The sequence below is a fragment of the Drechmeria coniospora genome, chromosome 02 (assembly GCF_001625195.1).
Source record: "Drechmeria coniospora strain ARSEF 6962 chromosome 02, whole genome shotgun sequence".
In the NCBI taxonomy this organism is placed as follows: domain Eukaryota; kingdom Fungi; phylum Ascomycota; class Sordariomycetes; order Hypocreales; family Ophiocordycipitaceae; genus Drechmeria; species Drechmeria coniospora.
The window spans coordinates 4,122,901-4,138,628 of record NC_054390.1 but is presented as its reverse complement, the minus strand read 5'-3'; the positions used below and the strand labels follow the sequence as shown (position 1 = coordinate 4,138,628).

Below are 15,728 nucleotides of genomic sequence, written 5' to 3'. Positions count from 1 at the left end.
GAACAGGGCAACCCATGGATTCACTTTGACAGGCGAGCAAGTGATCTGGGATGTGGATCGGCGAAAGATACAAGCAAGAATAATAACAAGACGACAGCCACAGGCCGTCACTTTGTTTGCTTATAAACGTCAACAACGTAGGTACATCGAAACGACTCCGTAAACATACAACCCATCCCTCCGCCCCGCCTCGCCTCGCCCCGCCTCGTCTTGTCTTGTCCGTCTCGATTCGACACGATACGACGCGGCAGAACAGGTCAACGCCGCCGCCGCCTCCCGTGTCACGGAGATGGAGGCAAGGCGAGAAGGGATATCCAGGACTCGAGATCAGCGAGCACCCGCCGCTTCGCCTCGACCGTCATATCGCCCGTGTCCGGTATCCTGACGGCACCAGGAGCATGGCGTCTGATATGGGCCACGAGCTCGTCGACAGGCAAGGGATCCGACCGCTGCCGTCGCAGCAGGTCCAGCAGCGACAGAAGCATCAGGGCCTCACCATGTCCGTGCCACCCCTCCTGATGCCCGCCCGAGCCGTGCAATCCCGAGTGAACGGCCGAGATGGCGGCCTCCTAGTGCCCGTTCATCACTGCCGGTTGCGGCTGCGGTGGCCGCTCAGGTCCGTACGTGATGGGTCGTCCCTGCTGCTCCGCGGGCTGAGGTTCTTCTTCCGTGTCGTCGTCGAACTCGCTGAGCTCGCCTTCCCTGCCCTCGTTGGAGTATTCGCTCTCGTCCCCCCGCACGGCGCCTTGGCTGCCGTTCGTGCAGTTGGCTTCGACCGTGTTGGCCATGGTCGGCGGCACCTTTCGGCCCTGTTGCTGCATCTGCTGGATGATGCTCATCAGTTTTGCCGTCTTCTTGTCTGCCGCGTCCAGTTTTCTCTTCCACTCCTGGCGTTCCTCCGCCATGCGGATGATGTTGGCTGCCGTCGCATCCTTTTGACGCTTGAGACCTTCGTTCTCCTTTTCGAGCCGCTTCCCCTTCTTCGACATGTCCTCCATCTCCTTGCGAAAGGAGAGAAAGAGGTCATTGCTGTTGTTGAGCGTATCTTCGACCTGGAGGGAGTCAGAGAACGCCGGGGGAGGGACGTGCGTCGCAGTCGAGGGACGGCCACTCACCTGCTTGAACTTGTCGACGTAGACGTTGAGTTGGTTGCGAAGTTCCGTCTCCGTCTTGGTAAACGCTTGAACTTGCGACTGGAGATGGCGAGCCTTGTTCGACTCCGACTCGGCGTTCTTCTTTTCTCGCTCATAGCGGGCCAGGTGATGTTGTACTTCAAGCTCCTTCGTGCGCATGAGGGAGTGGAAGTGCAACTCCCGGAGCTCATACTGCTCGATGAAGGACTTGAAGCGAACGCGAAACCTGCAGAGCTCGATCAACAACGTTGTCCAAAGACCAGAGGCGATGCTGGGGCACCCTACAGTTCGTCCACCTCCATGTCCACGACGTGCTTCCGTGGGGTGTCCTTCTCTTCTTGATAGCCTTCCAGCTTGGCCAAGAGAGCGGCGTATTTCTCATCCCAGTTTACGTTGAAACGCTTGAGCGTCGTCTGGTGCTCTTTATTCTCGTTCTGGACGCGGGGCTCAAGGTCAGCATCCGCCACGCACGCCCAACCACGGTGGTGCACAACGGCCTACCTTCATCTTGTTATTGTCTCGCTGTAGCTCGCGGCACAGCTTTTCTAATTTCTCCTTCAGACCGACCGTCTTGCTCAGTTCGGTCCTGTTGGTATCACGTTCCTTTTGAAGCGCGTCTCCGCGCTTCTTGTTCCTCAGGTTCTCCTTCTCGAGGCGTCGCATGTCGGCCAGGAGTTCGCTCGAGCGCTTCGTGAGATGGTCAATTTTTTGCATATCGTCCATCCTCGAGACCTGATGCATCAGTTCGCGGTTGGCTCGTTTGATTTCGCGCTCTTCCACGTCCATGTCAGCAATCGTTCGAGTCAGGACGAGAGGTCGGCGGGAGGCCACGGACCCATCTCGATCTCTTGATCCTTTTCCCCAGCGGCGTCTTGTTCCAACTGCGAGATTCGGGCCTGCAGCAGCCTCGATGCCTCGGTAGAATCCATGGCTTTCTTGCCCTTTAGCTTTTTCCCCGCCGCGGGCGGCGGTGGCGGAGGGTGTCCGCCATTGCTGTTGGTCGGGGCTGGTTCAACGTGACTGGGAGGCATTTCCGTAGAGATGTATCGACACGTCGGTTGGCCACGGGTTGGATCGCATTCGATTTGCCGTCACATCAACGAATGAGGCGGCCCGGCGATCGATGGTCAGGGTACGTCCACAAACATACAGGTGGCCGTAATGCTGCCGGCGGCGACCGTCGTCGTCGGCGGAGTCGAGATCGGCACGCCTCGCAACAGAAATTGCGAGTCGTGGGTATCGGATAGACCAGGTAGGTCAGATAGCAGCAACCTGTGGTGGCAAGGTTAGAACCGTTTGTGCCGCCGTTCAGCCAAAACGCTGGGCCCGGATGACCAGCAGAATATCCGTACCATCCGCGAGCGAGCAAATTGCCCACCGGTGCCTGAGGATATCAAATGCTGTGCAGCGAGGATAATCCAAATGCTCAAGCGACTTTGGGCGCTCGCCGTTGGCTAGAGCGGCTTTCAATGACGCGTGGGTTGTTGGTCGAGAGTACTACAACGTAGTTTTCAGCGACGAAGTGAGGCGAACAAGGCTGTGCGTTAGTGAGATACAGGCGATGTGGGTACTGCCGGCACAGGCTTGACGGTTTTCTGCTAACAGGAGAAATCGAACGGTCCCACCAGCACTGATCGCATGACTAATCGTACAGTCGTGTTTTAGAGTAGTAATTATTACCTGCACGGAGTACTGTACTGTACATGTATTAATTACCGAATATTTCATTAATTACCGAGTAACATTATGGGCTGCACGGAACCGACCAGCTGCATAATATTCTGGTTCGTCGCCACAGACCGCTCGTGTGCCAGAATCATAACGACGACAACTCGGCACCGGTAGGCGTCACGCCCGTTTGATCACCCATGCTTCACCGCTAGTGCTGCCTTCCTCTTCCTTCTTGTCTGCTCTCCAACGCCATGCTACGAAACGCCGCCAATGCGGCCCGCAAGGCCGTGACGGAGCTCTCGCAGTATCCAAAGGCAGGCGAACAGCTTCATGGCTTCACCCTTGTGCGCGCCAAACACGTGCCTGAGCTGGAGCTGACGGCGTTGCACCTTCAACACGACAAGACGGGTGCCGACTATCTGCACATTGCGCGCGAGGACAGCAATAATGTCTTCTCCATCGGGTTCAAGACGAACCCGCCAAACGACACCGGCATCCCCCATATTCTCGAACACACGACGCTCTGCGGGAGCCAGAAGTACCCGATTCGAGACCCCTTCTTCAAGATGCTACCCCGGACCCTATCGAACTTCATGAACGCCCTCACGGCCTCGGACCACACCTTTTACCCTTTCGCGACGACCAACGGCCAGGACTTCAAGAACCTCATGTCCGTCTACCTTGACTCGACCCTACACCCGCTGCTGAAGCAGTCGGATTTTTCGCAAGAAGGATGGAGGATCGGGCCGGAGAATCCTACGGGAGAGACGGAAGAGAGCAAGAAACTGGTGTTCAAGGGCGTCGTCTACAACGAGATGAAGGGCCAAATGTCGGACGCAGGCTACCTCTACTACATTCGCTTTCAAGACCACATCTTCCCCGCCATCAACAACTCTGGCGGTGACCCTCAGAAGATGACGGAGCTCACGTACGAGCAGCTGAAGGAGTTCCACTCTCAAAATTACCACCCGAGCAACGCCAAGCTGTTCACGTACGGGGATATGCCTCTGGCCGACCATCTGCAGGAGATCAACGATAGGCTCCAGGCATTTGCCAGAATCCAGGCAGACAAAACCATCCACGTCCCGGTCGAACTGAACGGCCCCCAAGAGGTCACCCTGCATGGCCCCCTTGATCCGCTTGTTGACGTCCAGCGACAGTACAAGACATCCGTGTCCTGGATCACCGGCGACACGACGGACGTGCTGGAGTCCTTCTCTCTCGCTCTCCTATCAACTCTGCTGATGGATGGATACGGCTCGCCCTTGTATCGGGGCCTGATCGAGGCTGGCATGGGCGCTGACTGGAGCCCAAACGCCGGTTACGATAGCTCGGCGAAGCGCGGCATCTTCTCCATCGGCCTCACCGGTGTTCAAGAGGCAGATGTGTCCAAGTTGAAGGGCAAGGTGCAGGAAATTTTGCGCTCTGCCCGGGACAACGGCTTTGACCAAACCAAGATTGATGGCGCCCTGCACCAGCTGGAGCTCTCTCTCAAGCACAAGACGGCCAACTTTGGCTTCTCCATGCTCAACAGGCTGAAGCCGAGGTGGTTCAACGGCACCGATCCTTTCGACTCTCTCGCCTGGAATGATACCATCGGTGCGTTTCAAAGCAAGCTCGGCCAAGGTGGCTACCTTGAAGGGCTAATCGACAAGTATCTGCTCAACGACCGCACGCTATCGTTTACCATGGCTCCCTCGGCCACCTTTGGCGAAGAGCTGGTCCAAGAGGAGCAGGAAAGGCTGTCGCATAAGATCAACGAAGCGATCCAAAAGGCCGGAGGTGAGGAGAAGGCGCGGAAGCAATTCGAGAGACAAGAAGAGGCACTTTTGATGGAGCAGAGCAAGACCAACACGGAGGATCTCAGCTGTCTCCCCACGGTTCACGTGAAGGACATTCCCCGATCTCACGAGCCCATCGCGCTGAGGGATGAAAACATCGCGGGGACCTCGATCCAGTGGCGCGAGGCACCGACCAACGGACTGACCTACTTTCGCGCCATCAACACACTGGAGAACTTGCCAGACGACCTGCGGGAGCTGATACCTCTGTTTACAGACAGCATCATGCGCCTGGGCACCAAGGACATGACGATGGAACAGTTGGAAGATGCCATAAAGCTCAAGACTGGTGGCGTTTCCGTCGGCTACCACTCGACACCGTCACCGACAGACTTTCGCCGGGCGAGCGAGGGCATCATCTTCACAGGCATGGCTCTGGACAGAAACGTATCTGTCATGTACGATATTTTGAGCAAGCTGGTTCTGGAGACGAACTTCGACAGTCCCGAGGCTGCACTCCGGGTGCGGCAGCTGCTGCAGGCGTCGGCAGACGGCGTCGTCAACGACATCGCATCGTCCGGCCACCGTTTCGCCGTCGGGTACTCCGAATCGAGCTTGACGCGCAGTGCTTGGCTGAGGCAACAGGTCGCTGGGCTTTCGCAGGTGAAGCTCGTGACCAGACTGGCGGGAAGACCGGAGTCCGACAAGCTCGAGGACATCCTGGACAAGTTGAAGCGGATCCAAGGGTTTGCACTGGCCAGCAACATGCGCTCGGCCATCACGTGCGGCTCCGAGAGCGTCAAGGACAACGCCCATTCGCTGCAGCAGTTTGTCGGTAGGCTGCCCAGCGGAACCCGGACGAAGGATGTGGCGCCTCGGTCGATGCCGACAGATAGGAAATCCTTCTTCCCGTTGCCGTACCAGGTGTACTACGGAGGTCTCTCGGTGCCGACAGTGTCATACACGTCTCCCGAGGGCGCGCCGCTGCAAATCCTCTCGCAGCTGCTGACGCACAAGCATCTGCACCACGAGATTCGCGAAAAGGGGGGTGCCTACGGTGGTGGAGCGCTCTGCAAGCCGCTCGAGGGCCTTTTCGGCTTCTACTCGTATCGGGACCCCAACCCGCAGAACACGCTGGGCATCATGCGAAACGCCGGCCGTTGGGCCGTCGACAAGGAGTGGACAGACCGCGACCTCGAGGAGGCCAAGATATCGGTCTTCCAGAGCGTCGACGCGCCGAAGGCGGTCAACCAGGAGGGCATGGGCAAGTTTCTGTCGGGAATCACGGAAGAGATGAAGCAGAAGCGGAGGGAGCAGCTCCTGGACGTGACGAAGGAGCAGGTGAGGGAAGCGGCGCAAAAATTCCTCGTGGACGCGACGGAGAGGGGTGACGAGCGGGTGGCGTTCTTGGGCGAGAAGCAGGCGTGGGTGGACGATTCGTGGAAGCTTGAGGAGATGAACGTGGCCGGCGCCGCGATGGAGTGACACGATTACACAGCAACCAAGGTGAAGGCGGCGATCAATACGATTGGCTCCTGAGGGAGGCCATCGAGAAATGTCACATACGGGCAAGTGTACGATACGACGACGAGAGAAAGAAATGTGCACGCGGACGGAAACCACGGACGGGCATTTACACATAGGCGACTCATCTCTCGAAAATAACGCATAGAAGATACTTTGCTCGCCCGAGAACGGAGAATGGTGAACGGAGGGGCGAGACTTGCGGTTACATTTCCGCCCTGGCCTCGCGCAGGCGACGGCTGGCGGACGCGTTCAGATACGATACATCTTTCTGCCGAGGCTTGCCTCACTTCATGGCAGTGAGATCACAGAGCAACGCTAGATGAAGAAAGATTTCACGTCAGCACCCCACCCCTTGACCGCTAGCCGCTGCGGAGCGAAAGCATCAAGCGACGAGCCGGTCAGGGAGGGGGCGCCAGGCGTGAGGTGAGCTCGTTCTATCAGAACCAGTGTCCTTGAGCGTTGGATCTCTGGACTAAAGCGCAGAGCACATGGACTTTTTGCTTGAGATTTTGCCCGCGCACGTGGTGACCTGTGCCCTCCAGCGGACGACTGGTGGTTCGATTCATCGTCGCCAGAAGCGGGCGAGCGCTCACTGGATGATAGGACACGATGCGGATGCCGATCCTACGCTTCTGCACGACGATGAATTCGACGCGACCCGAGGAGCGCGAATCGCACAAGGCGCACACCACTTACTGGACACGGCACCGATGCGTAAGTAGCTGGACTTTCGTCCCACGATGCACTGCTTCATGATCGGTTCGTCCCATGGACCGCATGCCCAATCTGGAGGCGCTCTTCGATGGCGGGGTCGGGCAGGAGGCTTGGTCGGGGATGACTTCCTACGGGAAGTGACAGAACTAGGAAGAATACCAGAGCTGACGGCGGACGGAGGAGCGGTGGCGTTGCGCGAATTCCAAAGACTGGACAACGGCCATGGCCATAATTGCGTGAGAATAGGGGGAAAGGGGAGGGGGGAGGGGGGAGGGGATGTGTCATCACGTCAGCAGCATGACGTTGGCATTGCGGACGACGGCCACGACTCTCGCAACGCTACAAGATGCGTTGTTTTTCTTGTCGACGGTGACGGAAGGGGTGACGGAAGACGGCCGAGGAGAGAGATTCAAGGCCCGTCGACTCTCTCGAATCATCACCGTCCGCCGCACCAGGGTGCGTACCTGATGGTGGCCTACATTTTGCAGCGAGCAACCACTCCGTATTCCGCAACTGCTCCATCCAATGTGTTGTTTCTCATCGGCGTCAGCAAAGCCTTGCTCGTTCGCCTTTGCTCTTCGGGATTCGATGACGGGCTCGCGTGATGGATTCGTACGGGAAGGATGGACGAGGAATGTCGTATGGTATCGTGGGCGGATGTTGTATGGATGGGAGAAGAAGCACACCTCGTACTGCGTACCAGCACTTGGCACTCTAGTCGTAAACGGCAGCAGTGAGGTTAGGACGGCTATGGCTAACAGTACTCGCATGTGCCAGAACACTCATTTGTAACACTTGGGAGGCCTAAGTAAGTACAGTACTTACAATACTCGCAGGCCAACATGCAAGTACTGTACTGTACACTATTCGTCTCCGTACGTGCATGTACTTATTATGGTGTGCATGTACTCCGTAGTACCTAGTTGAACATACTTACTGTACTGCACTGTAAGTACGTACCTATGGATGTAAGTACTTGCGGCCTCAGGAATTACTGCACATACAGTATAGAATTATTATACAGTACTACAACTACAGACTACAGTAGGTACTTACATGTGCTGTACTTTGGTGCTAGGTACCTAGGCGGGTGTTACTCTGGATGTACTGTACAGTAGAGTATCGTCACTGTACTTAAGTACAGTACTGTACGGAGTAATTACGAAGTAATTATTGATTAAATGTACTGTAGGAGTAGGAGTACGGGAAATAATTATAAGAAACATCGATATCAAAGTACTCCGTACAGTACAGTCCATATTACTTGATTGCTTGCACATTTAGGTACATACCAACTTACTGAGTGATACTCCCCGTACGGAGTATTACAGCTACAGCCCTCTGGGAGTATTGATACTTCAGTATTCCATACTCCGTACTCCGTAAGTACATAGAACCGTTCTTGTATTTCTTGGTGCATGTACTTTCAGTACTTCGTATCCGTCCGCAAGTAATACTCCGTACAGTAAGTGCACTCCGTACCTCCGCACTTAAGTACTTACACGCACACCAAACTCCGGTGATACAGTAGGCGTACCTGTACTTAAATTATTGCACACCCACAAGTACAGATACAAGTACAGGTACTATGCAAATAATAATAGTCGTTCACCCGTCTGAAACAGTGGAGACGGCAGGACAATGGATGGTGGGCGCGAGGCGTAAAAATCTTTCTCTCGCCGGCTGTGGCGTGGCCTGGTCGGCACCGCTGACTGGGTGGGGCAGCAAAACCTAAGGACGTCGTCACCACAAAAACGAGAGCTTGCTTCCACTCACTCACATCGACCACACAACCACACCCGTGAACTGCACTGCACCACCTTCGCCGTACCCCTTGTCAGCATCAGCAGTTCGTATTGCTCCCCAATCCCGCCTCGTCGTACCCGAAAAATCCGGCTCGTCGCTCGTTCCATCTCGAGCTCCCCTTTTCGCCCCATCAGCGTTGCTTCGTCGGAGCATTCGAGACTGCAGGTGAGCGAGTCCCTTCGTCCGACACGACAGCCATTTGCTGCCCCAGCCGAACCCCCTCCCGGGCACAGCCTCCCCTGACCCCGACCCTCACTCTGACGCCGACGCCGATTCTGGACTGCCCTCGGCCCCTTCCGTGACGATGGCTGCGTCGCCGTCGCTTGCCTGCCTGCGCGGGAGCGTATGGCCTCCGTCCATGGGTCCATCCACCGTCCGGCCACGACGACTTCGCCTCCATCCCTGCTCGTGCGTCAAGCCCCGGGCTTTGCTAACTTTGTCCCACACGCAGTCACGGTCTCTCTTCGTCTCTCCTGCCACCTCGCTCGACTGCCTTTGGTCTTCTCAAAGGCAACCCTTTCGCCACGGCTCCCCGGGCCGAATCCTTCGTCAGTGACCAAGATTTCAGCCTCCGAAAGACGTCGCACATCATCAACGTCATTCCCCCTCCCGTCACTGCTGCGGCACGCTCCTAAACGCATCTTCGACGCCCCGCTGTCGCTCGACGACGCTCCCCACCTGCCGCCCCCGTCGTCGTCCGACTCCCGTCAGCTGCCGCATAGGAGGAACCAAGATTCTCTTCCTCTCGCCGAGGAAGAGTCGAGGAGGCCTCGCCAGTCCATCGAGGCATCTGTGAGCCACTGCTTTCGACCACCATAACACGACCGGTCCGGAACAGAGTCTTCATCACGGCACTCGTTGAACGACGAGCACCCCACGACCCCTCCTACTCCCCCATCTGTCGTCGGGGATATGGTTATGGCCACGGCTGCCGTCGAATACTACACCCAAGATGTTCATCATGCTCCCGTCTCGTTGAAGAAGCCGCGCGTGACGGAAGCGCTTTCTCTCGATCATGACGCCCTCGATCCCAAGCAGCTGATCGGCGAGGCGCTGCACCGCCGTGTCGAAGCCATCGATCATGAACTCTGCGAGCCCGGCGACGAGGACACCTTCTACGTCGCCGACCTTGGCCACGTCTATCGGCAGCACATTCGCTGGAAGAAGAACCTTCCGCGGGTCAAGCCTTTCTACGGTGCGTCGTCTCGTCCATCCAACGTGCGCTCGGCAGACACCTAACCCCGTCTCCAGCCGTCAAGTGCAACCCCGACCGGCAGATTCTGCGCCTCCTCGCCGCCCTCGGCACCGGCTTCGACTGCGCCTCCAAGACGGAGATCGAGCAGGTGCTGTCCATGGGTACGGCGCCGGAACGCATCATCTACGCCCAGCCGTGCAAGACCAACTCGTACGTTCGATACGTCAAGTCGGTCGGCGTGAGGCAGATGACGTTTGACAACGCCGACGAGCTCCACAAGATCGCCAAGCTCTTCCCCGACGCCGAGCTCTTCCTGCGCATCATGACGGACGACACGTCGAGCCTGTGCCGTCTCAGCATGAAGTTTGGCGCCGCCATGGACACGACGGAGTCGCTGCTGGCCCTCGCCAGGACGCTCGGCCTCGACGTCGTCGGCGTCAGCTTCCACGTCGGATCCGGCGCCGCCGACCCCTCGTCCTTCTACAAGGCCGTTCGCGACGCCCACGCCGTCTTCCGCCACGGCCGCGCCCTCGACTTCGCCATGCGCACCCTCGACGTCGGCGGTGGCTTCTGCGGCGACACGTTTGAGCGCATGGCGCGCGTCCTCGGCGACGCCCTCGACGAGTTCTTCCCCGCCGGCTGCGACGTCGACATCATCGCCGAGCCCGGCCGTTACTTCGTCTCGGCCGCCTTCACCATCGCCTGCAACATCATCGCTCGCCGCACCGTCGAGGACCCCGCGCGCGACGCCAAGAGCTACATGGTCTACGTCAACGACGGCGTCTACGGCAACTTCTCGAGCATCATGTTCGACCACCAGCAGCCGGCCGCCAAGGTACTGCGTCGCGCCGGCCAGACGCTCTATGACGCGGCGGCCGCCTACCCTTGCGGCCCGCGCGAAGGCGTCGAGTATTCCGTCTGGGGCCCGACGTGCGACGGCATCGATCGCATCGCCGAGAGCGTCCGCTTCCACTTGGTCCTCGACGTCGGCGACTGGCTCTACTTTGAGGACATGGGTGCCTACACTAAGTGCTCGGCCACGCAGTTTAACGGCTTCTCCAACGCCCACGACGTCATCTACGTCTGCAGCGAGCCGGGGGCCAAGGCTCTCCTCAACCTCTGAGCGAACCTGCGTCCGCCTGACGCTTGACGTTGTGTTTGGAGGAATCGATTTTGCCGTGGTGTACGTACCAGTCGGCGAAGACAAAATGGCGATGGTAATGCGAGGTTTTTGAATACAGAAAGGGCACGGGTCCAGGCATGGAGTGGAGAGCTATATATGCACACGTGTATGCCAATCTCATCATGTCGTCATTCCCAGTCTACATCCGCTTGTTTTGTCGGCTTCACCATCACCTGTACTTGTTTCGTCGTATGAAATCCGCCCAGACACGGACACGTTGGTGCGCATGTGCCGTTCGATTCGCAGCTTCGGCGCTAGGCCTGGTCCGGTCCAGCGACGGCTTGCTCGGCCGAGGCAAACGATGCAGCAAGCGTCGAGGGAAGAAGGGATATAGTCTTTGATGACGCACCTGCATTTTGCCCAAATACTACAGTTAAAATGTGAGCGTGCACAAATGCACATGTTGTGCACATGTAAAAATAAAATATTGTGCACAATGGTCGTTTACTTTGTTTTCATCAAGTTGCTGAGCAACTGGTTACGGCTACTCGCTTTGGACCGTCGCCGACGGTTCATTGTCGACTTGGGCATCGCAATGAATGCAAAATTCGGCAACAGGAGTGGAAAAATAAATAGAGCAAGGTGAACATGCAAATATACTGGAGCCGAGTACGCAGCTCGTAACTTGACCGGTTCTCCATTCGCAGCGTGCAATATTGTTCAATTAATAGCATTACCAGAACGTCACCTTACAAGAGAGCAGCAACGCCGAACCGGCAATGAAAAAAAAGCTGCCTCAGGCGACAGCGCTAGGGTTGCGGCGCGGGGCTCTGTGAGGAATCCCGCCACCTTTTCCGTGCAATCTCTTCAGCATAATTACCCCTCCAGCAGATACCCGCAGGTCAACACCATCCCGCTGCACCTACAACGTCCCGTCCGCCGTCGTCTTTCTGTCCCTCTCTCCCGCAAACACCACCTTTTCAAACACTACCGACACAATGGGTTTCGTCGACTTCCTCACCGATGCTGGCCTTGGCCGTAAGTGCCCCCTCTTCTTTGCTTCGCAGCTCGGCGCACCTTGTTGGCTCGGCGTGAGGCGAAGCGACGATGCTGCCGTGGGCGGTTTTTTTTTTACTAACGAGCTCGCTTCGCAGTCCTGAACAACTGGCTGGTCACCCGCTCATACATCGTTGGGTAGGCTTCCCTCTCCTTTCTGATGATCCTTCTGGCAACCACGTTCGCTGCATTCCTTCCCATGGCACAAATCCGACGGCTTCCGCCGCTCTCGTTCAGCCCTCTCGTCGGGGTAGCAATTGGCACCTGGATTCGTCAAACTGACGGTTCGCAGCTACGGCGCCACGCAGGCCGACGTCGCCTGCTTCAAGGCCCTCAAGGCTTCCCCAGACGCTGCCAAGTTCCCCCACGCCGCCCGCTGGTACAAGCACATCGCCACGTACGAGAGCGAGTTCAGCAGCCTGTCTGGCGATGCCAGCAAGCCCTATACCGTCTACGGCCCCGACAAGGCCGAGCTCACGCTGAACCCGGCCAAGGCCCCCGCCGCCGCCGACGACGATGATGACGTTGACCTGTTCGGCAGCGACGACGAGGAGGAGGACGCCGAGGCCGTCCGCATCCGCGAGGAGCGCCTGGCCGCGTACCGCGAGAAGAAGGCTGCCAAGCCCAAGGTTGCTGCCAAGTCTGTCGTCACCTTGGACGTCAAGCCTTGGGGTACGTTGCCCCCCCCCCTCCCCCCTGCCAAAGCTTTGCCGTGCGATGCATGGCGTTAGCCGGCCGGGGACCCGAGCCGCCGGACATGGGCTGACAGGTGACGGTGCAGATGACGAGACCGACATGGCTGAGCTCGAGGCCGGCGTCCGTAGCATCGAGAAGGATGGCCTGGTCTGGGGCGCCTCCAAGCTCGTCCCCGTCGGCTTCGGTGTCAAGAAGCTTCAGATCAACCTGGTCATCGAGGACGACAAGGTCTCTCTGGACGAGCTCCAGGAGCAGATTGCCGAGGACGAGGATCACGTCCAGTCCTCTGATGTCGTCGCCATGCAGAAGCTGTAAGCTAGCCGCATGACTTCAGATAACGACCAAGATTATTCAAGTACATAAAAACGACGACCACGAGAAGATTAGTTGCTGCGCCGCCCTGCTACAAGGAAAGCGTTTGATTTATCGCCGGCTACTGGAAGAAAAAAGATTGATGGGGCGAGAATGATGGATGATTCCATGTATCTTCTTCTCCCTCTCCTGCAGCAATGTGACACGCCAAGCTACATTCCAGCCTGCAAGCCAGCCAATAATAGTATTTCTTTCGTGTCAGCTGGGAGTTGGGCGACACCAAACTCTGCCTTTTGAAAGTGCTATTCACAGACAGTGAAAATGCGGGATAACAGAGCATCTTTTGATCGTTGCGATGTCCACTTGACTGATTCATCCAAGGGTTCCTTCATTATTCAAGTTGCTTCCGGCTCCAATGCTCGAAGATGGATCGGATTCTGCGACACACCGGCGTCAAAGCCACGACCTTGTCGTATTGGTGCATCGGGGATCACAGGCGGGCTGCAGAAGTTGCGAAGTTGTTGCACCTGTTGAAAGGCAGGACCCGTCCTTCTCTGTCGAGATCGATTCAAGCTTTGCTGAGTAGGAAATCATATCTCTGGCCTCCGACGAGCCCGAGCTGACACGCTGTATCCACCGTACGATGGGCTCCAAACTGCACTTGACGCTGGGCCACCCCAATCTCACGGTGTCACGACTCACTTTTGGCAAAAGTGACATGAGGCACTTAGGGAGCAGGTACGGAGTACAGCATGCTGAAGTAGGTCAAGATGACAAATTACATAAGCAGGCCACCGTGCGCGACGTCGTGGGACCAGGGGTGGCCCCTTACAGTAGCTGGCACCGTTCTTAAGTACATACTTACAGCACAAGGGCTTGTACAACTACATCTGCCCCAAAGTGCTCCATTTGCACCGTCATGAAAGGCTTCGATTTCTACACAACGCCTACTTGAGTAGTTGTTTCCATTCACACCCTCGGAATTCTTGTTGCCTCCAGCAAACTCCTGCCTCCCGCAACACAGGTGCCAATTGTAGCACCAAAAGATTACAGAGGATGGTGAGCTTTCGACGGGGAGTGGGCCCCGATAGGAAACGCTTCAACAAGGATGCCTGAAGAGCGGCTACCAAGTGACGAGGAAGTTGAACGCGAGCGACGTATGGGCCCATGGATGGCCGCCTAGACGGCTTCCTTTACACGCTTGATCACCTACCAATTGTGTCGCCAACCAACTTCAAGGGGGCGAGAACTGCCTGCTGGTAAGCGCCAACAAAAAAACCGTCCAACACGTTGAGAGGAGCTCACTGCAGAGCGAAGCGCGGGCTACTGGCAAACGTTGGACCCATGGCCGCGATTGCAGCTTCCTTGATACGCCTACCCATGTTTACCAATCGTCTTGAAAGGCAAGGGAGCCGATGCGCCGTGTGCCGACACAGAGACTTGAGTGCCGCCGTCGAGAGGCCAGGGAGTTCCAGGAGACGCCTGGCCAAGGTTTCAACCATGGCCGCGTTGGCGGCCTTCGTCGATACGCCTACCGATGACTAGGCCAACCGTCGCCGAGGGGTGGAAAGGAAGGCCTGCCAGATGGAGGGCGCCAATGCGCCGTGTGCTGACACGGGCTTGAGTGCAGCCACCGAGAGGCCAGGGAGTTGAGCGGAAATGACCGTCGTATGATTCAACCATGGCCGCATTGGCAGCGCCACATCATCGTCGCCATGATTGAAACATCCAAGGGGAGGAAGGACCGGCTATTTCATGTCGATTTAAATCCCGTTGCCGCACTAGCAGTCCACGAGGTCGACTGATAAGACGCAGCCAAACGGCAGCACAAGGATAACATCCCACACAATCAAGTATCTCCTCCCAGGCCAAACACCAAGATGGCCGATGCCAACATCTCCAACCTTCGCCGCACCGTGCCCTGGTCGTCAGTTTCTCATACGCCAGGACGGTTCCGAATGGACACGCAAGGTTCACGCGAGGACGAATGAACCCCGCAGTGAATGGACGCCTGTTGAGGCTACCGTGACCCAGGAACCGATGACTACGACTTCAAGCCTTCACCTGGCTGTCGTAGTGCAGCATCAAGCAATGGACGAGTCCAAGCACTGGTCTATTTTCAGTTACAGGCCCGACCATACAGGACGGGGAAGGGGTCAAGTCTGGCAAGTAAAAGGGGATGCGGAGTATTATATGCACTATTTGCATGCTCCAGATGTCGACCTCTTGAATACTTCCTCTCTTTCTTGGCATCAAGTTTTAAATCCAAGCCTCAGCGATTTACAGTCTGCAACAGTCGATCGTGTGACCCGGACGATTGCATCACCTCGAGCAGCAAATCGAGCGGCAGTAACGGAGAACTGCCAAGGCTGGGTGGCTAATTAAGGTCTTGCGTTGCCTAGTTGCCGAGGGGATCGTGGAACAGAGCACGGTCACCGCGATGGAAGGATACATGGACCCTATCAGCTGAGAGGAGTGAGATGGGCAAACTTTGTCGCTGGAATGGAATGACTATTGCGTCGTTGCGGTTCACAGAATCTGAATAAACCAAACCTGCGATAGCAACATGGTGGGCTTGTGTGACTGGCTCACGCGGTATTTCTTACGAAAAGCCACCCTGTGTGTTCCTGGACCTACTTGGGCATACATCGTGTCTAGGTGAACATGAGGTGCACATGTACGATGCAGGGCCGCTTTGCACCGTAACTTTTCTT

General features: G+C 57.0%; 4 protein-coding genes across 4 annotated transcripts; 3 read left to right on the top strand and 1 right to left on the bottom strand.

The window, feature by feature from the left end:
- Positions 1-569: 569 nt before the first annotated feature.
- Positions 570-2,164, bottom strand: DCS_04271 (putative muscle-derived protein; the record flags this gene model as incomplete). The annotated part of the gene is made up of 5 exons (XM_040801583.1): positions 570-1,052; positions 1,116-1,359; positions 1,419-1,567; positions 1,635-1,906; positions 1,969-2,164. The coding sequence occupies 5 exons, from the start codon at positions 2,162-2,164 to the stop codon at positions 570-572; spliced, it is 1,344 nt and encodes a 447-aa protein (XP_040656616.1).
- Positions 2,165-3,055: 891 nt separating this feature from the next.
- Positions 3,056-6,070, top strand: DCS_04270 (mitochondrial presequence protease; the record flags this gene model as incomplete). The annotated part of the gene is made up of 1 exon (XM_040801582.1): positions 3,056-6,070. One exon carries the CDS (start codon positions 3,056-3,058, stop codon positions 6,068-6,070), a length of 3,015 nt encoding a protein of 1,004 aa, XP_040656615.1.
- A 2,907-nt stretch (positions 6,071-8,977) lies between these two features.
- DCS_04269 (ornithine decarboxylase) lies at positions 8,978-10,950 on the top strand (the record flags this gene model as incomplete). Its single annotated transcript, XM_040801581.1, has 3 exons — positions 8,978-9,424; positions 9,473-9,827; positions 9,884-10,950. 3 exons carry the CDS (start codon positions 8,978-8,980, stop codon positions 10,948-10,950), a joined length of 1,869 nt encoding a protein of 622 aa, XP_040656614.1.
- A 998-nt stretch (positions 10,951-11,948) lies between these two features.
- On the top strand, positions 11,949-13,017 carry DCS_04268 (elongation factor 1-beta; the record flags this gene model as incomplete). The annotated part of the gene is made up of 4 exons (XM_040801580.1): positions 11,949-11,988; positions 12,105-12,144; positions 12,299-12,678; positions 12,788-13,017. 4 exons carry the CDS (start codon positions 11,949-11,951, stop codon positions 13,015-13,017), a joined length of 690 nt encoding a protein of 229 aa, XP_040656613.1.
- Between the last annotated feature and the right edge of the window lie 2,711 nt (positions 13,018-15,728).